The sequence below is a fragment of the Tachysurus vachellii genome, chromosome 17, assembly GCF_030014155.1.
Source record: "Tachysurus vachellii isolate PV-2020 chromosome 17, HZAU_Pvac_v1, whole genome shotgun sequence".
Classification (NCBI taxonomy): Eukaryota; Metazoa; Chordata; class Actinopteri; order Siluriformes; family Bagridae; genus Tachysurus; species Tachysurus vachellii.
Window position 1 is genome coordinate 17,087,351 of NC_083476.1, and position 24,318 is coordinate 17,111,668.

At 38.3% G+C, this 24,318-nt stretch overlaps 2 protein-coding genes across 2 annotated transcripts; both read right to left on the minus strand.

The window, feature by feature from the left end:
* Window positions 1-560: 560 nt before the first annotated feature.
* slc22a6l (solute carrier family 22 member 6, like) lies at window positions 561-7,895 on the minus strand. The gene is made up of 11 exons (XM_060890265.1): window positions 7,651-7,895; window positions 6,900-7,349; window positions 6,719-6,822; window positions 5,530-5,684; window positions 5,188-5,356; window positions 4,299-4,422; window positions 3,090-3,205; window positions 2,751-2,965; window positions 2,499-2,607; window positions 1,274-1,477; window positions 561-825 (listed from the first exon to the last, which is right to left on the minus strand). The coding sequence occupies exons 2-11, from the start codon at window positions 7,278-7,280 to the stop codon at window positions 732-734; spliced, it is 1,671 nt and encodes a 556-aa protein (XP_060746248.1). The 5' UTR covers window positions 7,281-7,349; window positions 7,651-7,895; the 3' UTR covers window positions 561-731.
* A 982-nt stretch (window positions 7,896-8,877) lies between these two features.
* pygma (phosphorylase, glycogen, muscle A) lies at window positions 8,878-23,913 on the minus strand. Its single transcript, XM_060891339.1, has 20 exons — window positions 23,586-23,913; window positions 18,296-18,397; window positions 18,129-18,207; window positions 17,718-17,821; window positions 17,129-17,260; window positions 16,930-17,041; window positions 16,762-16,844; window positions 16,507-16,650; window positions 16,300-16,392; window positions 15,347-15,493; window positions 14,672-14,835; window positions 14,462-14,576; window positions 13,865-13,966; window positions 13,469-13,616; window positions 13,322-13,380; window positions 11,713-11,854; window positions 11,391-11,598; window positions 10,602-10,736; window positions 9,965-10,031; window positions 8,878-9,868 (listed from the first exon to the last, which is right to left on the minus strand). Exons 1-20 carry the CDS (start codon window positions 23,826-23,828, stop codon window positions 9,719-9,721), a joined length of 2,529 nt encoding a protein of 842 aa, XP_060747322.1. The 5' UTR covers window positions 23,829-23,913; the 3' UTR covers window positions 8,878-9,718.
* Between the last annotated feature and the right edge of the window lie 405 nt (window positions 23,914-24,318).

Sequence of the window (24,318 nt, forward strand, 5' to 3'; positions counted from 1 at the left end):
CGGAGGAAACTCCACACACCCAAGGCGGAGGCGGGAATCGAACCCCCAACCCTGGAGGTGTGAGGCGAACGTGCTAACCACTAAGCCACCGTGCCCCCCTGTACTTAACATATATTACATAATAGCCAAGAAGAAAAGAAGAAAGTAAATGAAGTGTACTTGTTTGTGGAAAACGTCCTGTCTGTTAAAAAGCTCTGATCCTTGATTTAAAAAAACATATTTTTATTGAAAGCTTCACCATATCAACTGTTATATTGTTTCTGTGAAAAATGACATCAGGTTTTTTAAATCAGATTATGTAAACTGTCTACCATACAAGTCCCTATGAATGAGCTTTAACTATATAAACAATAACATAGAAGTAGTGGATTAATATAAACCTTTAGTCGGTGCTGTGATTAAAAACAAAGAAATATTTTTTACCAATCAGATACAATCTATAAATAGCTTTATTTTATTTATTATTCATTCACAAAATAGAACATATATAAAACATTTTATTCTATATATATATATATATATATATATATATATATATATATATATATATATATATATATATATATATATAAATTTACTTAAAATTTAAAGATTTTATGCATGTGTAATGAATACACAGTTTTGCAATGGTTACATGCCACACAAAACAATCAACTTTTAGTACAAATGTAAATTCCTACTCATTCTGTTGCATTTTGACAACAGATTGTTAAAATGTTGTAACTTGTTCCTCAAGCACTTTCCTTCAGTGGTATATCACACTGGTCTTTCAGGGTCACTTCCTCCTTCTTGGAAGAGGTTTTGAAATTTCTCTTCTTGAGACCTCTGTAGCAATAAAGAAAAATGAAAAATCAATTTGTATTTTAGATGAATCTCTTTTTTCCTCAGTGAATACAGCAGACAGGCTTTAAAGATTTAAAGATAGACAGGATTTAAAGATATCAATATTAAAGAGTTTATATTTGATATACTGTTATACCTCTTCATTTATGAGTATATATAATTTAAAGTCATTTCATTTTACAGCTTCTATTCTTTGGTTTTTCCATGTCATTTAAAAAAGCAGTCACACAGCCTTATGTATTATTATCTCAGTATGGTTGGATATCAAGGAAAATAATTTTTCTTTCTTTCGGCAGGTCCTACAGTACATTCTGCCTTAGAAAAAATAATGATAAAATGTGGCTTTAAACCACAATGAAAATGTGTATAATGAGCACAAAACAAAAAGCAAAAGCTCATCCTGAAGACATTCCAGACTCTCCAGACTCACCTTTCCTCAGCATCGTGGATGGTATCAGGAAGTGGAATATTTAGTGTCTCTGGGAGGAAGTAAGCAAAGACTCCACTCACTATAGGAGCTCCTCCATAGATTAAACCCGGGGCCCAGGTGAATGCCTCGGAAATGAGAAGCACCATTGGAGCCACCATTCCCCCTAGACGAGCCATCGTAGACACCCATCCCATGCCGTTCTGCCTGTGGAGAACAAAAAGAAATCAGCCTAAAATGCATTTCAGTGCCCTCTCTAATGATTACCTCAATTTCAGTTGTTCATTTACTGCAAACATTGACCCATCACATATTTTTCAGGTAAATGATTTCATTGATTTTGACAGTGGCATGGTTTGGGTACTTGGGTATGGTTTCACACACAATAATCTATAGAGTTTCTCACAGAATGGTGTGAAAACTTAAAAACATCCAGTAGGTGACAATTCTGTGTGCAGAAACTAGAGTAAGATGACATGTCTTATTGAAGCTGACTGGAAGGCTACGGAAACTAAAAGAACTGTGGTGAGAGGAAAAGCATCTCAGAATGCTTAAAACATCATAAGGCAGATGAGCTACAACAGCAGAAGACCATATCGGGTTCCAGCCTGTTAACCAAGAACAGGAATCTGACATTACTCAGTCTTTTTTTCTAATCATCAGCCATCCAGTTTTGGTGTGTTTGTGCTCACTGTATCCATAGATTCATGTTCTAGGAGTGGATCTCAATGTAGCCTTCCACTGTTGTAGTACATCTCTCTCAAGGCTTGATGTTTTGTGCCTTCTGTGATGCTTTTCTGCTCAACCTAGTTGTAGAGTGGTTACATGAGTTAGGCCACTAGTATGACCATTGTCTAGTATGTCCTTTGATGTCTCTACTCAACAGGGCATTTCTGCAATACACAGATCTCCCTCTAGAGACTGTAGTTTGGGAATGTAACAAAAGTTTGTGAAATACTCCAACCAGATCATCTGGCCATTGTAAATGTCACAGAGATCACATTGTTTCCCTGTATTCTGGTGTTTTTGCATTGCTCTGCTACCACATCATTAAGTGATTTTCATTAAAATAGTAGAATAAATTTGAAAAAAGAATAAAAGATTTTTAATGATTTTCAACATGTGTGTTAAATGACCCCTCGCAAGCCACCATCAATTTCTTCTGGCAACATACTATATGTAATCTGTGCATTTAGGTAAAATTAAGGTGAATGAAGAGGAGGATTACCGGACCACTGTGGGATAAAGTTCTCCCGAGTAAAGATAACAGCAGTTGAAGGAAGCAGCCAGACAACCTTTCCCAAGTACTGCCAAGGAGGTACGCAATACCTGTAGTTCTGCACATGCACAAGAATATGCATCAGAGCAAAGCATTATAGCTCAAAGTGTCAAAAGCCATTCCAAGCCATAATATAATTGCCACACTTTTATAGATCCCAGAATAGCAGTAGTATTATCATGACAATGTTTCCATGCTTACCAGAAGGCACTATCATATTGGCGAAAATGGCAATACCAGACAATACCAGTGATACACACAGGGATATCCTGCGTCCTAGAGTACTCATTGCTACTGTGACAGCGATTTTGGCTGGAATGTCCACAGCACCGAAGATCACCTGAATCAAATATATGTTCACGCCAAATTTCTGTAAATCCATCGACAAACCATAGTAGGAAAAGCTTGTCGAGAACCTAGAAGAACATGATGATGAATGTGTAGGAACGAATAATAGCCAGTCACCATGTACATGTCACAGATTTGTACAAACTGAGTGTCTAAAATGGTGATTTAACTGAATAATCTTAAGCAACTCACCACACTGCACTGAGACACACAGTGATGGATCTCATGCTGCGTGTCCGCACAAGATCCAGAGCACTATGATTGACCTTTGTACAAGACAGCTCCTTCTTCATTGATTCCTGTAGCAACTACATACATATAGAACACACATATCTAAACATTTTGAAAGATATCACCCTATTATCTTTGTAGCTTCTCCTAGCTAGTACTTTAATCTAATGAGAAAGGTGACTGCTTTGGTCTTCTGTCTTTCTGGTTGTTCTCCTGAGAAAAAAAACCCTAGTAATGCTCACTGTAATCTACACTAGAGATCTGAGACATAGACTGTTCTCAGATCTGCCAACTTAACGATGTGTCAAGTTCATTCACATATTTAAAAAAGTGCACATTATAAATTTACATGCTAGCATTGAAGAGAAGTACACTATGTACCAAGAGCTCTATATTATAACTATTATTTTAGTTGAAGATGAAGTAATATGAGTAATACAAAGTGTCCGATGCTAAAATACTCATTGTAATTTTTATAAAAGGTTTTATGTAAGCATGCTTTAATCCAGTAAATTTATATAATGCTAAGAATATATATATTTTTTTTACACAAGACTGTTTTTTACATGTAATAAAGCAACTTTTCTCATTGTGAAATCGTAATGTATTATCCTTGTGGTTAGATAATTGTGTGTTTATATTTTGCTGATGTAGCTGGTTAATTAGGAAATGTCATTTTAATGAAAGTTCAGTTTGTAATAAATAAATAAAATTTTGAATAAATTAAAATAAAATAAATAATAAATTTTGTTAATGGGTTAAGATCATCAAAATATGTTAAATGCCATTTTTGTCTTAATATTTATATATTCGCTGCTTCATGATTCTTGCAAGAACCTACTAATTTTTGTAGATGGGGCCTTAATTAGTGGTTCACTATGGGAGTATAAATTGCTTTGGACCTGCGTTCTCAGTAGAACCGTGGGCCAAGCGGAAATCACTTTTTGCTCTCACATAATTATCTCATTTGCTGTTGTGCTTTTGTGGTGTCCGATGGTTACATGTTGAGATCTGTTACACTGATACCAAGTATGGATTTTTTCTGCTTTGACAAAGTTCATACCTAAATGAAAACACACCCGAGAATCAACAATACAAAACCTGAGGTATGAAAGAGAAATGTATTATATATAAATGTTCCGCTAGTGTGACTGCTTTGTCACTCATTACCTCAAGATTGATTTTGTCACACTCAGTCTGGCGGCCATTGATCCGAGCTACAGTTTTAAGATTTTTAACAGCCTCCTCAGGCTTCTTGGTAAGAACAAGCCACCTTGCAGACTCCAAGAACCACCTGGAAGTAAAAATTGATAGAAGAACAGTTGCTTAAGTTTTAGTGTGGGAAAAAATCAGAATAATTCTAGTGTTGTAACTGTGCTAGATGAACCTGGTGAGGTTTTGCTAGTCATGCAAGTTAGAGACCAAATATGAAAATGTATTTAAACAATGGCTCCTGTCACAGCTTTCAGATGTTAATGAGGTAAATAGTAAAAAACCTTTCTAAATGGTAACTTGCTTTTAATATACTGTATAAATTTAATATGCTATGCTAGTTGATCAGCTAAACCTGCACCAGACAAACACTAAAATGACTTTGTTTTACTATAATTTTATTTTGCTTGTCTATTGGTTGCTGTAAGTAAAAAAGTAACACAAAGGCCCATCGAATTATTTCTTTAGTACCCTGAACAAGGTAATGTTCTATATTGAGGTTATTTTGACTTATTTTAATTAGCATTAACTCATTAAGTAATGCTAGCTAAGTAACAGGCTAACACATGTATTAGATCACATAAATGAGCAAAAGAAGAAACTAAAAAATAATTACAGCATGTTAGTGAATATATATGTAAATATTGGAAACTGTTTTTCAGCTTCAGTTTTAAACTTTGGCAGTTAATAACCACAAGCACATTCATTAAAGTATTGTTCATATTGATCAATGAGCATTTAATCATTGACTCACTGATTGCATTGTTTATTATTTTATTCTGTAATATATCTAAGCTTCAAATGGCATATTCAATAGTACTACAGTATATGGATGTTTACTATGTACCATGAGTAGAGGAAGAAAACATAGAAAGGTAGAGAGACGGCCAGAGTGAGCCAGCGCCAGTCTCGGATGTTATAAGCCACCGCTGCCAGGATCAGCTGCCCAGTGGTGTAACAGTAACCTGTCATTGTACCCACCACAGTTCGTATGCGAGTGGGGATCCACTCCACAACTATGCAAGAAGGACAGAGAAAGGAGCATACACACAATCTTATTGAGTTTCCACAACCAAATCAATGTAATAACAGTGCAATAACTTTATCTTCATGTTTTTTAAAAATAATTTTTAACAAACTATAAGCTGTGTGTGTGTGTGTGTGTGTGTGTGTGTGTGTGTGTCCTTACTGAGGGAGAAGGAGTTGAGAATTATACCAGAGAGGGCCATGCCACTGAAGAAGCGGAACATACAGAAAATCGAGAAAGAGGATGCAAATGCGATGCATGTCCCTGTAACTGCCAAAAGCAGGTAAGAGATCAGGAGCAAAATACGCCGGCCAAACCTGTGGGGAGGGAAACATTTTTTTAGCTGAAATTTTGCTTTGTCACTGCACTTGGACATGTCTGTGATTACTGACATTTATTTGTAATCATATGAATGAATGGGAGGTATATAGAGTTTACTGTTTTTATATGATGCACATAATATTAAATATATGAAGTGTGTAAGCATGAGGATGTGTTGATGGAAACAAAAAAATTTAATTGTTAGCACAAATTGTTATCTCTTACATATGGTAGCTTTAACAATAATGTTTAAAACTTGTTAATGGCATTTTGGGCATGTGTTCATGTAAAGCATTTGTTTGAGACAGATTACAGTGGTTAGCCATAACTAGGTGGAAAGTTTAATTAGATCTTGTGAAGAAAACTTATTATATGTTACTTATTCATACAGTAAGCCTGTGCAAAAAACAATTATATACCCAAAAATCATTAGTATAAAATGATATGTTGATAAATCAATTGACATCAGACAATAATCTATTACATATAAATCATTGCATGTGTAAACCAACAGAAAAACATACAACATGATATATGGATGTCTCAAGAATTAAAAAAAAATATAATACATGTTTGTGTCCTACAAACATGGCCATATAATACTCCACTTCATAGGACACACATATACTCCTGTGTTCAATCAGGCTTACACTCTGTCCTGATGTTAACAAGCCTTTGTATTGTGTTTGATTGCCCAGTTTGGTTTGTGTCAGCCTCTGACGTTGACTTTTTGCCTGAAAAGTGTCTACTTTTTATTTTTTTTTGTATATTCAAAGATTTTTCATCAGTCTGTGATCTGAATTAGAGCGGCTCTGCCTCATGGCACAAGAGATTTTCATCTCTAACTCATGGCACAGTGGATGGATAATGCTAAAAATTGTGATATATCTTTTGATAAATGTTTGAGAATAATTTTGTAAGCATTGATTGTGTTGATTTATATAGTTAATTTTTTAAAGATTTATGTTATACTTATTAGTTACAAGTTCATTATTAAATGGTAAGCACATGCACCCACAGTGTTCCTTACTTGTCAGACAGTCCTCCAAAGACCAATGCTCCCAAAAGCACCCCTCCCATGTAAATGGTTTGTGACATTTGCTTCAGAGATTTTAAGTCACACACCAAATCCCACTGCAAGAGGAAAAATAAAGATCACTCTGCTGTATTTACACAATTTGGTAAAATTAGCTGAAGACAGGAACAAGTACCTCTGTAATAATGGTTGAGCTCATGTCAGTCTTGTTATAACTCCATCCATCCATACATCCCTCCATTTCGATTTCGTTCTCTTCATGGTCCTCAGAGCTGTTGCTCAAAAGGTTCCACTGTGGATTTACGTAGCGTCTACAGCGTTCCAATTTACCCTGCTCGTCCAGAGGCACGCTGAGGAGCAAGGTCTCAGCCGGACCCATTGTAGAAGCAGACAGGTTGGCATGGACAGTGCAGTGGTGTGGAGGCACGGCTGCGATGAAGTTCTGCAGCAGGTTGTGACTTGCCATCATGAGGATAGGTGTGGAGAGCAGGGTGACATGGATCATCTGGAAACGGCCCAGGCTGCCCACCTGCTCAAGCAGGTCTGCGAACACCATGGTTTAGGATAGAAGATCTGCCGCTGCTTTGTCACAGATCAGGTGGCTGTCTGTCCACAGGGTAGAAATCTACAAACACACAGACATCAATCGGAGTAGGAATAATAAACTTGTTATTATGTTGATTCAGAGTATCATATTAGCATCTATCTTCTTCATCACTGGATTAATAGAACTGAAGACATCCTACTGGGCAAAAATTTCCAGAGCTCAAAGTAACCTGCTTTTGCAGAAAAACTAAATTCTCTACGCTTATTCACATGCAGGCAAACATTTTGTTACTACACTTCATATCCAGAATGTGCAAATCAAACCGCCTAAGGCTCCAGCACACTGTAGAGTGGGAGGCATGTAATCAGCTTTGAAATACCTTTGGTTTTTTTTGTTGAGTAAATCCTGAACGGTCTAACGCAGTATTAAAAATCCCACTGTTAAGCCTTTTGTCCCAAAGAAAACCTGACACAGAAAACGACAATAAGAAAAAAAATCATGACATGCAGAATCCTTGGGCTCTCGCTGTGTCCACAGCTGGTTATGGCTCCTTGAGGTCTTGAGATGTACTGTTACACTAAGAACTGAGTACAGTTAGCAGAGTGGTGGACTGGGTCAAGGGCAGCACGTGGAAATTGAGATGCTGGTAGAAGAGTAACCTCTGTGTGTACCACGATTTACTGTCAAAGTCCATTCATCTTAACCTGTTGCTTCCCCCTTCACCCAAAACAATTAAGACTTTCTCAAAGTTCAGCATGTGCAATGACTAAGCAAATAATCTCAGAATGTGAGATGTAATAACCAATAAAATTACCGTTTATTGCAACCAGGAAGAGGTAGCTCAAGTGATTAAGGCTCTCGGTTGTTGACCAGAAGATCTGGGTTCAAGCCCCAGCACTGCCAAAGGGCCACTGTTGGGCCCCTGATCAAGGCTCTTAGCTCTCTCTGCTCCAGGGCACTGTATCATGGCTGACCCCATGTTCCGAACCCAACCTCCACAGTTGGGGTATTCAAAGAAAGGTTTTTTTTAACCAGTTTGCTCAGAGTGTGACTGATGTGGAAGAACCAACACTTCTGGGTCATCGAGTGTGACAGAGAAAATCCTGGGACGACGGGCAGCAACAAAAAAAAGCAAAGTTTTTGGCAGTGGTCAGTCTAAGAAGAGATGGTCAAACCTCCTGTAAGCATTTTATTTTTGTCATGCAAGACAGCAGAGGTCACAGACCTCTGTTAACTAACTAACTAATCAACATAAGTGACAGCTAACTCATTACAAGATTGCTGGTCTTAATGGTTTACTGTCAGGTTTGGAGCAAAGTTGAATAATTTTTTAGGTTCCTTCAAATTTTAATCGCTTGTATTATATTTCTTAAAATATAAACAAACTAATAGACCAGTTTAAAATACGATAGCCCTTAAATCATGATGGCCCTTAACAAGCAGTTACTGAGGATGAATGAGTATATGGTGTAACTGCATTGTTCAGTGTCACATGTTCCTGTTAATGTTAACGTTAATGTGGTCTTCATCCTTGAGCTTCAAATTTATTCATGTAAAATGAAAAGAACTCACATTTATATAGCGTCCCAAAAGATCCCAGTCATGATGCATTCCTCATTCCACTTTACAGTGGAGTTTTATTCCTAATATACTGTACATAATGGAGACTGTGTGCTTATATCCTTTATTTATCAATAAGGCTGTAGTGCTGTGAAAACAATCATCATTGATAAAAGTGGTCATTTATTTATCTCATTAATCTGTCTTTATTGGTTAAAGACATAAGTGTATGACATCTGCCTTATGCTAGTCCAAAACTAGCAAGCGAGAAGTTGTAGTGTGTTTAAACTGTGTTTCTTCTGTTACAAAAACATATTCCAGATGAAAAACATTCAGTACATTTAGCAGTGGTTCAGGTACAGCTAGACTCCCTCATACTTTTACTCCATCAACTATCTAATGCTTTGTTATCTATCCAGAACAAGGACAAGCTATATAAAGCAGGAATACAGCATTAATGATTTTAGAATTAGTGTATTTTCTAGAAAGACAGACTTGGCTATTCAAAAACCCAGAATTCTTCTTACATTTTGCACGCAGTGACACCAGAAAGTGCATCATCACCTTGCACCATCATTTTCACTTTGATACACAGAATGAAGCATGTGAGTTGTTATCGATAAACCTCTTATCCTTATACAAGAGGGCCCGGTGACCCGACTGACAACATAAAGATTGACAATTGACAGAATTCCTGTGTGTTTATGTGTATGAAAGCACATTGACAGGAAACAAAGCATGACCATGGTAAGCTACAATGGAGAACAACTGAACAGACAGGCATCACTAAATTCATTCTGAAAGAAATCGGTGTTAAAGACTGCTCTGAAAAATTCATGCAGTGCTGGTGTTGGGTCAGAGTCGGAAACTTGGGCAGCCTGCGGGACTTATTTTGGGTCATCGGGAGCTGGGAGCTTCTCCATACTTGGTTCCATGCCCCAGATTTCACGAGCATACTGAGCAATGGTGCGATCACTGGAGAACTTGCCAGATGCAGCGATGTTGTAAATCACCTTCTTGGTCCATTCCTTGGGTTTCTATTTAATGAAGCACATTAGAATTGAAATAAAGGTGAGAGATGTCACTCTATATATAGACATGGAAGTCACTCTGTAATAAGTAACTTCACTTGCCTTATAAAGGGCACTGACTTTATCTTGGCATTTCATGTAGTCTTCATAGTCAGCAAACACCTTAAATCTGTATGGGGTTTGATCAGAAGTGTCGATAAAAACAGTGTGTACAGATTCTATTAGTACTTTTGAGGTGACTTGTTGCAATATAACACAGATGGATATTTGCTGCTATAGTGGCTGCTAGGCTTTGGTGTTTATAAATGAGAGAATAAAGAAAAGGCAGTAGGTTAATTTTTTAACAAGAAGCACAGTTTTATGATTGTGTTATGAATCCACATGCACCAATGATGGATAGATGGATAGATTAAATAACTAAAACTCTCTCCGTTTTATTTTGAAACACAGATTTATATGGTGCCTTAAGGTACTTCTTTGGAAAATCAAGATGCTGTCCAGCGCTTGTTTGTTGAAAGTGTGTTTGGTCTTTATTTACTATTGTTTCTTGATTAAACTAACTTAGTTGGATATGAATCATATCTATGTTACATCAGGAAGACACTCAATACCTTTCAGTTTTACATGAGTAGTTATTTGGTTGATAGATTTTACTTCTATACACAGGACAGAGATGTTTTGAAGGAAATATGTGACTGCTGCAGGAAAAGTGATACTGTATATGCTGCAGTTCAAGTACCTGTCATGGTGCATGAGCATATTGACAATGCCACTGAAGAGGTCAGGCTGCTTGGGACTGAAGAAACCTCCTGCAATCTGATCAATGGCCTGCTTCAGCTCTGGAATACTGTTATAGTATTCAGACGCGTTATATCTGTGAAGCAGAGAAGAAATAATAAGTAAACATTTCCATTACAATAATTAAAAAAATAAACATTTTCAATATTATGGCTGTGACGTGTAAACTTATACTGACTTGAGTGTGTGTACACAAAGTGTACAAGCTTTGAGTTTGAACCTATTGAATTGAAGGCACTGGTGCGATTAAAGTGCCATTAAATTTAAACATGGTATTACTCTATTTCGGGGTGGCCAACCAGTCAGAGACCAAGAGCCACATTTACTGTGTTACCGCAAAGAGCTGCATCATACACATGGGCACACTTGATCATTACCTTTTTTCCCTGACATTTTGAGCGAACTTGACACAAATTGTTTACTCGAATGATCTTGCTCCAACTGGGAAACTTTGAGGTATTTTCATGCCACTCACATGCGCGTTTGACGAAAATACCGTATTGAACTCAAGTGAAGCGAACACGCATATTAAAAAGACACAAATACAAACTTCGATATGAACGTACTGTAAGAGTCGCATGAAACTGAACAAAGAGCTGCATGCCACCCCTGCTCTATTTCATATATCCGCAACTACTACTCGCCACCATTCACCAAGTCTTTCAAACTCATTTCTGCTCATTTGCCCAGAGTAAAGTTTTCCACCATCCTCATGTTATAGCGCTCTCACCCCTTCCTGTCCATGGCCTCCACATCATCCACTCTCATGCCAAAGATGAAGAGATTTTCCTCTCCAGCTTCTTCTGCCATCTCTACATTGGCACCATCCATGGTTCCAATGGTCAGGGCCCCGTTCAGCATGAACTTCATGTTTCCTGTTCCGGAAGCTTCTGTACCAGCAGTTGAGATCTGCTCAGACAGGTCAGCAGCAGGGACCACTGAAGAACGGGGTAAACAAAAGATTTAAATTCTTTCCATTATGTACCTCAGCATTTTATTCGCAAATTAGGAAGTAAATTCAGTAGGACTGTGTATACTATATAATAAGGCACCTTTTTCAGCCAGAGTGACTCTGTAGTTCTCCAGGAAGATGACTTTGAGGCGGTCGCCCACCACCGGGTCGTTGTTGACCACCTCACCGATGGCTGTGATCAGGCGAATGATCATCTTGGCTGTGTGGTAGCCTGGTGCAGCCTGGAATTGCAAGAACAAATACAATCAGGCAATGACAACCTCTCCTAACCAGTAAACACAATAAATCACAGAGTACGATGACAGGCTCTTGGTGGTTCAGTGGCAGGGTGCCGTGCTCTAATTGCCACAGCCCGGGTTCGATTCCAGTGCAGGGAGCCACTGAAGTGTTAACTCTCTTAGTGCTGGTCCCAAGCATGGGTGAAAGTGACGTGACATACAGCTAAGTATGGTGACCCATACTCAGAATTCATTCTCTGCATTTAACCCATCCAAAGTGCACACACACACCGTGAACACACACACGGAGCAGTGGGCAACCATTTATGCTGCGGTGCCCAGGGAGCAGTTGGGGGGGGTTCGGTGCCTTGCTCAAGGGCACCTCAGTCGTGGCCGTCCCGAGACGCGACCCACAACCTTAGGGTTAGGAGTCAAACTCTCTAACCATTAGGCCACGACTTCCCCAATAAAATGTGAGGGTCGTGTCAGAAAGGGCTTCCAACGTAAAAACTTGTGCCAAATCTAATATGCAGAACATGTGATCCGCTGTGACGACCCCGGCCCCTAAAAATTATTTAGAGTACGGTGAAATCTGGTGGTCAATCCAGAGTGTAGGTTCCTGCCTGTGTGTTTCTCCATCTCTGCACCTTTTCCCAGGTGTCCATGTGGATCTCTACATTCCTCCCACCTCTCAGTAGGTGGACTGACTATGCTAAATTGACATGTGTGATGAGGATGTGCTGTGTCATACAATGGACTGGCATTATATATAAGATATATTCCTGATTTGTGCCCATTGTTCCCAGAATGCACGACAGTTTTGGCCATAACTTGACAAAATGTGTCAATCTATTGTTTTTAATTTTATGTTTTGGTGTGGAAATCATAGTTTTAATTCTAATCATTAACTTTTACTGTGTGTTGATTAGATCACAAAGACGGATAGAAAAGTAAAATGAAGAAGAGGGGAAGAGAGGATGGGGTGGTTTTATCGCCCATAGCCACTGGCATGTTTTTGGCAGCTTTAATGAATTCTTGCATTGTATTTTATCAGTGGAGTATTGTGGAGCAGGAACTGGAGGTAAGACAGTGAGCAAGCAGCATTTCCATCTATTTATGAACTGAGATAAGTATCTATTATTTTGTGTGTGTGTGTGTGTGTGTGTGTGTGTGTGTGTGTGTGTGTGTCCTATCTTTCCTATCCTGAATATATGTGTGTAGCTTTGCAGGATGCTTTTTTGCCTGGCTCAGAGATAAATATGTGCAAAAAAAATGTTTCTTCTGAATATTGTATAATTAAACCGTATAAATGGTGCCATTCAGATTACAGTGTTTGTTGCAGTGAGCATTATTTGAGTTGCTCACTTTGGCTAGGGAATATATCAATATATTTTCCAGTCCATTTCAGTTCCAGGCTGTAAAACTACAAAATAAAGCAATACATAGTGTCAAGTGTATAAGGATATGCACCTTTCCACCAATCATAATGGTTCTGGGAGTCCACTGCTTCTTGGGATCCTTTTTGATTCCTAAAAACAAATGTCATGTGTTATTGATGGCTAGATGCAAAAATGAGAGCTGTTTTGGGAAAGAGGAGAGCAGATGAAAAGCACTCACTGTTGTAGAAAGTGATGATGTGCAGGCAGTTGAGCAGTTGTCTCTTATACTCATGGATTCGCTTGACTTGGATGTCAAACATGGAATTGGGGTTGATTTTCACTTTATAGTGCTCCTCCAGGTGAGTGGCAAACTTCAGCTTGTTCTCCTGTAGCAGGAAACACACACACACACACACACACACACACACACACACACACACACACACACACACACACACACACTTATCTCCTTGCCTTTAGTGACAAGGCTGTGATATGTTATATGATGAAGGATACCTTATTACATATTCATTCACATCACTGGTTCAAAGGCAGAACAATAAAAGGAAAACTGCTAGAGAGATGTTGAGCATCAAAACTGCAAACAAAATGCTTCAGTCTATGTCTAACTCACCTGTTTGATTTTGGCAATATCACGAATGAAAGCATCGTCGTTAACAAAGTTGTGCAGCTTTCTCAACTGGCCCAGGTCACGAATGAAGTCCTCTCCAATTCTCTAGCACACAGAAACAACAATGGTTTAGGTGTTTTCAATAATGAATTGGAGTTTTGTAGATAAATGCTGATAAATAAATTAAGGTGATGTTGTTAGCGGTCACTAAACTGATATTTTGGTCAAGTCTACTCAACAAGTGAATATAGGTAATATGGCTAATTATATAAAACAAGCTTGATGTCCGTGTACTAGGATAAGAACACGACATAACAACAGTATGACTCACTATAAGCTATAAGTAGAATACCTAGGGTATGTATAAATATAAACCAACGTGTATAACGTGTAACTCATTAATGCTGGAATGTTATGGTGGCAGCCATCTTGGACAACAAAAGTCACTTATCTCCTTAAGTGGCAACTTCCGAAGTCTGAATCAAGTTAGATACATGATGTTCCATTGTTAACAATATGTAAAAGACATCACATATGTCTTTGCTGATTAATTGCATTGAGAAGAATTTTTTTAAGTAGAGAAAGGTTTTATATACTTACCTCAGCAATAACCTCAGCCAGGCCGGTGTTACACATCACAAGCCAACGACGAGGGGTGATGCCATTGGTTTTGTTCTGGAATTTGTGTGGGTCCATCTCATAAAAGTCCTTAAAACTATTAACACATTTCATAGTGGTTATAAAGCAAGATGCATGGATTATGATACATCTTATATTTGTGTGTGTCCGCGTTGTCTGAGTCGTACATACACAGAAGCTTTGAGGATATCCGAGTGAATTTGTGCCACACCGTTGACTGCATGGGAGCCGACGATGCACAGGTGTGCCATGTTGACCCTTTTAATTCCTCCCTCCTCAATCAGAGACATGCGGCACAGGCGGTCCATATCACCAGGGTACAGGGAAGCCACACGCTGCACACAGAAAATCACACACAGAGTCTGTGAGCACAAGCTGACCATATACAGCCATGAATGCAAAATAGTGAAAATAAATCTGCAAATTTATATACAGTTCATTTACAAAGATTTCATGGAGTTTTGATAAATTTCAGTTACTTCTTTAGTTTAGTTATATACATTCAGAATGTACATATAATGGCTGATAAATAAACTAAGGTGATGTTGTTAGCGGTCAGTAAACTGATTGTTTTGGTCCAGTCAACTATGGACTATAGGTAATATGTCTCGTTACCTAAAATGAGCTTGACACCCCTGTACTAATCTAAGGACCCAGTATGACTTACTGTAACCTATAAATATGAATCAAATAAAAACATTTAACTCAATGTTGTAATGTATGATACAGCCATACGATTGAAAAGAGATTAGTTATTGTATATACAGTTTATATGTGGTTATTTTATTTTCCTTCAGACTTTAGCTCTACTAGTTAACTGACACAAGTCACTCGTGCTTATCCAACCTCCATGTGACGACGGTTGATCTCGTAAATAATCTCAAGGTGGCGAGGTAGCAGGGTCTGGAAGAGGTCAATAGGCCAGCGCTCCAAAGCCTCAGGCAGCACTGTGTGGTTGGTGTAGGCACAAGTCTTCACAGTGATATCCCAGGCCTTAAAACATAACACAACATAACACAACACATACATTCATCTTCTACCGCATATCCGAACTACCTCGGGTCACTGGGAGCCATCATCGGGCATCAAGGCAAGATACACCCTGGAAGGAGTGCCAACCTATCGCAGGGCACACACACACTCATTCACTCACGCAATCACACACTACGGACAATTTTCCAGAGATGACAATCAACCTACCATGCATGTCCTTGGACCGGGGGAGGAAACCGGAGTACCCGGAGGAAACCCCCGAGACACGGGGAGAACATGCAAACTCCACACACACAAGGCGGAGGCGGGAATCGAACCCCCAACCCTGGAGGTGTGAGGCGAACGTGCTAACCACTAAGCCACCGTGCCCCACGTACATTCAGTTTAATTCAATTAAATTTATTTCAACTATTTATTTCACTTTTAATTCACATTGTCTCAAAGCAGCTTTGCATAGAGCATAGAAACAAGCAAAGAAATAGAATAAAAAAAAAATTTTATAGTTTCAAATTAAGTTTCTATTTATCTTTAACATTTATTTCTAATGAGCAGGTCTGAGGTGACGGTGGCAAGTAAAAGTTTCATGAGATGATATGAGGAAGAAACCTGGGCTCAGTAATTAGTCCATCCTCATTTGGGTGACACTGGACAGTAAATAATGTAAATGTAAATAATGTTCTTTCTACAACAGTTTGTAATCGAGTGGAATTGTGCAACCAAGAGCTTCTGGGCATATAGACATTCTACTGAACAATTCACTAATGCTCGAGAACGATATGATGTTCTGAGTCAACAATTCCTCTTACCTTATCCCATGGCAGCTTCTCCTCATCCACCAACACCCTCATCAGCTCAGGGATTGCAAGAGCAGGGTGAGTGTCATTTAGCTGGATGGCCACCTGAGGGCAGACAAGTGATAAATATGGACTAAAAGATGGCAGACTCCATTAAGACAGCTGATTTAAGAAAACATGAGAAAAATTAGGTGGTAAACAAGGGTGTTAATCCTTTACCTTATCAGGAAGAGCAGTGAAGTCGGTACGCACAATCTCTCTGGAGCCAAATTTGGAGGCTTTAAAGCGACGGATGGTGTCCTGGAGGGTGGCAGCGACTACAAAGTACTCCTGCTTCAGACGCAGCTCCTTCCCCTCAAAGAACTGTAACAGCAGAGATTTATTTGTGTGTGTGTGTGTGTGTGTGTGTGTGTGTCTGTCTGTTAATATCATAATAAACAAAGCATACTTAGTTGAAATAATTAATTAACTCACATTGTCATTGGGATACAGCACTCGAGAAATGTTCTCAGCCAAGTTGCGGTCCAGCACGGCCTGGATGTAGCCTCCAACGTTGACTAGAAACAAAAAGGACAAAAGTCTGTGTCTGATTCCAAGCAAGGAAAGGGGTGCATAAGCTTATCACAATTCTTTTTGACTCACAGTCTTTCAGGTTGAAATCGCAAGGGGCCTTGGCAGACCAAAGCCTCATGGTGTTCACAATATTGTTCCTGTAGCCTGGCACAGGAGTGTCATATGGCAAAGCCAACACAACCTGTCAGTAGAAATGAGTTAACAAAGCTCACATTACTTCCATGGTGTCTCAAAAACACACGCATGGTTAACGAAGGATGGTGGTTACCTGAGTGTCTACCCATTTGACTCCATCTGGATGATGCTCTGTCCTGCCGTAGAAGTGGACGGGACGCATGTATTCAGGGCGGGCTTTCTCCCAGGGGTTGCCATAGCGTAGCCAATCATCAGCTTCTTCAATCTGTTAGTTATTAAGACTTCTAATCATGTTGTATTGTGATTATTGGAACAAGATACTCTATCAAATTTTATATAAAAAGAGGTGACAAATTAAAATATAAACCAGGGGTTAAATTGTATGGGGCATTTTGCTGGTATGGTTTGAGACAAGTAGACCCGAACCAGCAAAGATTTTTAACTACTATGGGTCTATTCTAGCATTACTCCACCCCTACCTACATGCAACTGGGCTCAAAGAATAATTCAATGAGGATATTCAAATGAAGGAGTAATCTTTTGAAGTAATGTTGCTCATCTTCTTAATACAGTTCCAGAAATGTGTAGAATCAGGGCCAAGGTACACTGAAGCTTTTCTGGGGGGTCACAAAGTCCCTACCCCTTAGTTGCACACTGTATTTTCTCCCTTACGTTATTACCCGCCTGTATATTCTTTTGTAAAACAGTGATGATTGACTCACCTGCCAGCCATTTTCAATTTTCTGGTTGAAGATGCCAAACTCATAGCGAATGCCGTAGCCATAGGCAGCCAAACCGAGAGTGGCCATAGAGTCCAGGAAGCAAGCTAACAGTAGGGATAAGAGGGATGGTGTGGACACAGAGTGAGTAGGACACAATTAACTACACTCTTTTAATGCTTTTTAACTTTTGTCACCATTTCCAGTGATGCAATCACTGGTCCTTAAGTGAAACGATGCCATCAGTGGTGATTGAAACTTAATTAAATTCCTTAAAATTGGCCCATAATGTACTATTATGTTCATAAAACCTGATGAGCCTTTTGTCTATCCATTTTTATAACCGTGACAAAAGAATCAATGAGCATTTTAAAGCTATTAAAAGACAAAAAGAAAGGAGAGAAGGGTACATACCAGCAAGACGGCCCAAGCCTCCATTGCCCAGTCCAGCATCCTCCTCAATATCCTCAAGCTCCTCCATGTCCAGACCCAGCTACAACAAGAGCAGTTTTGTTTCAGTTTTAAATAAAATAACCAAAACTAAGCTGTAATAATTTTGTGACATAGTGTAGATAATGCACCTGGTACACAGCCTCATCACAAGCATTCTCTAAGGCCAGGTTCACCATAGTGTTCTGCAGAGTACGGCCCATGTAGAACTCCAGTGAAATGTAGTACACACGCTAGAGAGAAAGAAAACTGAGAGTGATTTTTGCACTACACACTGAAGTAGGAAGTGGTGGCTCATAGGTTAAGGCTATGGGCTATTAATCAGAAGGTTATATGTTCCTAACCCTGACAAGCTGTTACTGTTGGGTCCTTGAGCAAGACCTAGAATTCTAAAAGAACTCATGACCTATAAAAGTGTCAGCTAAATGTAAATAGTAATTTCTATGAATAGTTTATTCCTTTATGATTCCTGGAGAAACATTCATTTTAACCACCTATTGCCACCTGATGTCATCAGTACGAGCTTCCTTCTTTTCTCACTACAAATCCTTCTGAATATTTACTTGAAATTCCCACCAGATTTCCAGTTTCAAGGGAGGAAATGTGTTTTTTCAGCTCAGTAAATTTTGCTCAAATTTTGTCTAGCTAGTGTGAGCAGATAAGTGATTCAGCTAATTCAGCTGAATATAAATTTCAATATATGCAAAAACTCTAGACCTTTTGTGCCTCTCAGCTCACCATTCATAGAACAGTTCTACATTCAAATCACTCTTAGTCAGGGGCGGTTCTAGAGGCGGGGCCACAAGGGCCCTGGCCCCTGCTGAAATCTGATTGGCCCCGATTGGCCCCCGTTCCATCAATTGTCGACGAGAAGAGCAACCGGAGAATTTTTCACAACGATCACAGGTGCAATTCCACCCCCAAACAATTGGCGGCACTCGAGCGTTTGAAAAAGGAATGACTGCCGAAATGTATTTGCACCGTACTGAATAAATTATTTTGTGTGCTTGAATGTACCCTGTACTTGGCCCCTGATTGTAACATGTGGTTTTGTAACAAGATTTTTTGCTTCCGGAAACAACGTGATGTCCCAGTTGTTGACAACATTTCTAAATTTAAGAAATGGCCTGATGGATTTCTGAAGAAATGTCCTGAAAGTGATTGAAGATAAAACGATTAAACAGAACAAACTGAACCAGTGGTTGCTGATCACTTTGAGCTCAAGAACCTATTTAGAAAATTTTGGTGTCTACAACCAAATTTTTAGAAGTTGTTGAAATTCAGCAGGACCAGTGGATTGCACTTTTAGACCCAAAGCAAAATCATGCACCCCAAAGAGTTTTTTTGGTAGATTTAGCAATTAATTATCCGAAACAAATTCAAGGAATCAAATCTCTGTAAGTTTAGATGTGTAGGGGTATGCGCCATGCAGCAAATTACAAGAAAGCCTTGGATGAAGCATCTGCTGGCTTTTGTAACATGTGACCATGTCTGTTCAAGAAAGTGAACCAAGAACCATCAAGAAAGTCATTGTGCACCAAAAAAACCCAAAGACAGCAACACCCAAGCCTCATCCCACCCGTGTTGCATAATAGAAGTATGCTGTAATGTTACTTCGAGGCCTGGATCATGGATCACTGATAGACCAAGGAATCAATCCATCCATCCATCAATCCATCTAGCCATTATCTCACAGCTCCAGTCCCCTGTTCGATCCTGATCTTTGATTACTGACTATTCTTCACATGTCTTTTACATGTCCTTCCCAGACCAGCTTGGGTTTCCTCTAAGTTGTCTGGTTTCCTCTCACCTCCCCAGTGTATGTTGATAAATAGGCTATAATATTAGCCCTGACCAGTGTAAAGTGCCGACTGAAGATGTATTTTATATTAACTAAAACTTAATTCAGGTTCTTGATAATAATGGAAGCTCCATTAGTTACTAAATCACAGTCACCTACTTTCACCCTCACTGATCTTCACTCTGTATAAAATTACTGTGTGAATATAATCAAGCATAATATACAATCAATCATATCAAGCTCATAATTTGTGGAAATTACAGTGATATCCTCCTGTTCTCATGAAGCTCTAAAGAGCTTCCATGACCTTATCACTGTCAGAACATTGTCTTTAGATGACATTTATTATAGGCTGGATTTTGACTTATTTTAGTTTGGATTAAACCCATTCATTTCATTTAGGTGTGTGTGTGTGTGTGTGTGTGTGTGTGTGTGTGTGTGTGTGTGTTTACTTATAGGAAACAAGTGTTTTCAAAGCCAGATTAAAATGTCCATGTCTGTGCTTATTTTCATAAATCAGTAATTATATAATTATTATTATAAAAAACTTCATATATTTGCCCATAATAGCTTAATACCAAATATATACTTTAGCATAAAGTTTGTATGTAATCTATTTAGTGAGATTGGTTTGGTTTGAATATGTGTTGCTTAGATTCAAATTATATTGTTGTTATGATGTTTTCTTTATTTTACTTTTAATTTCTTACTTTGTTTTCACTGAATAGAATTTATTTGCATTTAAATTAGCATATATAAATACTATATATTGGATATATATATATGGTTTTATTTGTTTTTTTTATTTTTGTTTTTATTTTTTATTTAATGTTATTGTTAATGTTTATTCCTTTTTTATTGAGCATTTTTAGAGGTCTACATGTTTTTCCTGGTCTCTAAATCTAATGACCAGCTATCAGGGGCCAACAGTTTTGCTGGAGCTCATCAGAGTTCAGATGTTTTTCCTGTTGCTGTTGAACATGCTGCCTAGTATAAATGGGTGTGTGAAAGAAAAGGGCTTGTGGGTTCAGGGAGTCTAGGACTGGTGTATAAGGGGAGAGGAAGGTCACTGGTGTTATGTAACAGTGGCATTTTGATTGCAGTAAAAATAACCACTCGGGGGTCACAAGAAAAGGTTATGGAGTCTTTAAGACTGCAGTATAACAGTTTGAGAAGCCACAACAGTTTGAATACAAAAAGGGTTGATTTTAATAGATAATATGACTGTCATTCTTTTATTTAGACTTCAGTCTATATGATCCACTCTACTGGTCTTGGTTTTCACATCAACCTTGGATTTCCTATGGAGCCCAAGTTTCCTATAGTGACCTTTCATCATATGAGAGAATGACTCTTGACCTTTGCAGTAAAGATACTTTAAACTCCCAGCAACTTTGAGCTTAGTGGGAAGAGAGAAGGTCAGAGGTGCTGGAAATGAACCGAGCTATTTCACACTAATAGCCTGACTAAAATGCGCCCACGTCGCTGTTAGCACACTAGCACAACAACGCAGTGTAGATATTTGACACGAATTGTGCAGTGGCACTTCAAATTGGAAAATTGGAACCATTAATAGGAACATATGCTTGGTGTCAACTGCAATTTGCATTAAGTGGAACAGCTCATTGGGTTTCTGATGAGCAAATGTGTACACTAAGCATGTATTGAATGTAATATTAAATTAAAACAAGATTGAATCTGCATTTTAATATAATGTGAGTTCAAACCATTTTAGTTGAATATTAGCAACAACAAAAAAAAAACAACAACAACAAACAGTATACTGCATCTCTAATATAGTTCACTGAGGATTAAGGCTGGAACAGTACGTACGTAATGAATATTTCACATCAATGTGATGCTTCATAAAATAATTATGTTCTACAATTCTGTGAACAGAAATAGTTTATTCAGAGCATATCATCATTCCATCCCAGTGAGAACACCAGCACTGTATACTCAGAAAGACTCAGAGGTCAATGTGTATGAAGTTCTCTTCACTGTGTAAAGAAGAATTAATTAATACCCACGCTTTATCATCCAGCCCTGCAATCTGGTGTGCACACTATAAGCTTTAATATACTCCAAGATTATTAATATCAGTGTATTCTTTTTAGCTAAAGACTGAGTTGTTATACGGAGGATTCCGGATCATCCTAAGATGAGGCTTTTATCAATGAAGAGGTCAGATACAGTAAGGTCATGGATGGATATTTATGGCAACATTAATGTAGCAGAATTGCCCCAACAAGCCAAAACTGTGGCATTGCTAATGAGCTGTAGAAATGTAATAATGCTAAATAACATGCTGCATGACAACCACGAGAGAGTGAAATGGTCCTTGAATAACCTGTTCTTTGGCTAGATGAAAATGAAATTTTCACTTATTTATCACAGTGATTTCATTTTACTGCACATATTTGAGAATAGGGCTTATTAAAGCACATTTTTCTTGTTTATAACTATGGGAACGGAATTTTGGGTAGGTTTAGTGTGTGTATATTTTCTAATGAATTTATTTGGATAAAATGACTGCTTGTTTGAATTTGAACACATTTCTCATTAGGTCAGGTCAGTGTTTATAGAATTTGGTTATGAACACTGCTGACTCAGCTGAATAGATGTTCAATGATGAACTTGATCACACCTCTGAATAGAGTATGTAGACTAAAAAACATAGTTATTTTGCATAACCTTAACTCTAACCCAATTCCGATATCTGGAATTGTCCAACTTGTCCTTTCCTTGTGAAAACTGAAATCTCTGACTTTGTCAAATGTTTTCAAATTGATTTTTGCACTCCATGGATTTTTACTGTTTAGTTTTATTGCTCATTTTAAAGGGTGTTAAATATATCAAGAAAACATAAACTGTGAATTGTGGTATGCATTGTGTTGACTGCATTATTTTAAACAATATGTGAATGTAAATGTTTAATCTGCTGAATCTATATTATGTCTATTTTCAAAGTACCATCAAACTTGTTCAGTTCGTTAACTAAACGGCTTTAAATAAAAATGATTTCTTCCCACCTCCAAACAAAGGCGCATAGGAGTGTTAGAGACCTAAGAGAATATTAGCCTTTGTGAAAGTGTGTGTGTGTGCGTGTGTGTGTGTGTGTGTGCGTGTGTGTGTGTTTGTGTGTGCGTGTGTGTGGTTGTGGTTGTGGTGTGTGTTATAATATTCTGTGAGGCACTGTGTTATTACTGCCTTCTGACCATGTTCATAAAATCCACCACAGTCCTGATCAGGATAACATGCTTACTGATGATGAATGAACGAATGAACGAATGAACGAATGAATGAACGAATTAATTAATGAATTAATTAATGGATTTAATCATTCATTAATTCCTTAATTGATATGGTACTCTATCTTTATTTACTGTATCTTTTCTTCTAGATGGATTGGTATCTTTTTCTTTTATACCTTTTATATGTATTTTTCCCTTTTCAAAGGTGAGTGGAAAAAAAAAACACTGATAAAAAAAACCTGCATAGGCAACTAAAAAATATTTAATTCTATACATTTCATGTGTATATGCAATAAACTATATTTTGGACGTTAATAAATATATGCAGATATTTTTTCACCTCTGGTCCTGGGGGACTTTACTTACTTTAGGGTCCTTCTCATAGTAGTGCTGCTGGGTCCGGATCCACCTGCCCACCAGGTGGTCTCTCACCGTGTGCGCCAGGGCGAAGTAGTAATCCCTCTTCGTGGACACATTTCTGTCCTTAACCAGTGTGAAGTGAAGGTGTCGGTTGAAGTTAGTCTTAAGGTCCGACACATTCTCCACGCCAGCTAAACCTCTAACAGAAATCTGTTTCCTTCTCTCATGGTCCGACAGTGGCTTGGACATGATAGTGGATGAGCCCAGAAGACAGTAAACACACAGAATCGATCTTAGCAGAAGCCCAAAAACTGTCACCGCGACGCAGCTTCAACTCTGACAGCTGGACTTATTTAAATCCAACCTCATTAATATTCATAAACAGGCGGGCTTTTTTTTTTTTTTTTTAATAACACATCTGGGCTATTAGGTTTAAACAGAAATTTAGATTTGAATAATGGACTACGATATGGAATGGGTTTATATACACACTATATATACAAATAGTTACACACTATTCTATTTCCTTCAAAAGCAGTAACACCGGTGTGAAACTACAACTCCCAGAATCCTCTGCTGCTTGATCGACGTCCCAGACACGTTGTGTGAGAAGTGGAAGACTAAGACATTAATATCTCTGTGTGACCCGAATTTAAAGGCCGTGATATTTCGAGGCATGCTTTGTGAATGTCAGAAGTTATCTTCATCTCGTCTAGTGTTCCAAGACCTACATGAGTGC

Coding starts and splice junctions, on each gene's coding strand:
- slc22a6l (XM_060890265.1), bottom strand. CDS start 7,280: ATGGTGTTCGCAGACCTGCTTGAGCAGGTGGGCAGCCTGGGCCGTTTC. Junction 2,966..3,089: donor GTGTGTCTCAGTGCAGTGTG/GTGAGTTGCTTA, acceptor ATGTTCTTCTAG/GTTCTCGACAAGCTTTTCCT. Junction 826..1,273: donor ATCCACGATGCTGAGGAAAG/GTGAGTCTGGAG, acceptor TTATTGCTACAG/AGGTCTCAAGAAGAGAAATT.
- pygma (XM_060891339.1), bottom strand. CDS start 23,828: ATGTCCAAGCCACTGTCGGACCATGAGAGAAGGAAACAGATTTCTGTT. Junction 18,398..23,585: donor ACTATGAGAAGGACCCTAAA/GTAAGTAAAGTC, acceptor CTTTCTCTCTAG/CGTGTGTACTACATTTCACT. Junction 13,617..13,864: donor ATATTGCCAAAATCAAACAG/GTGAGTTAGACA, acceptor TTCCTGCTACAG/GAGAACAAGCTGAAGTTTGC.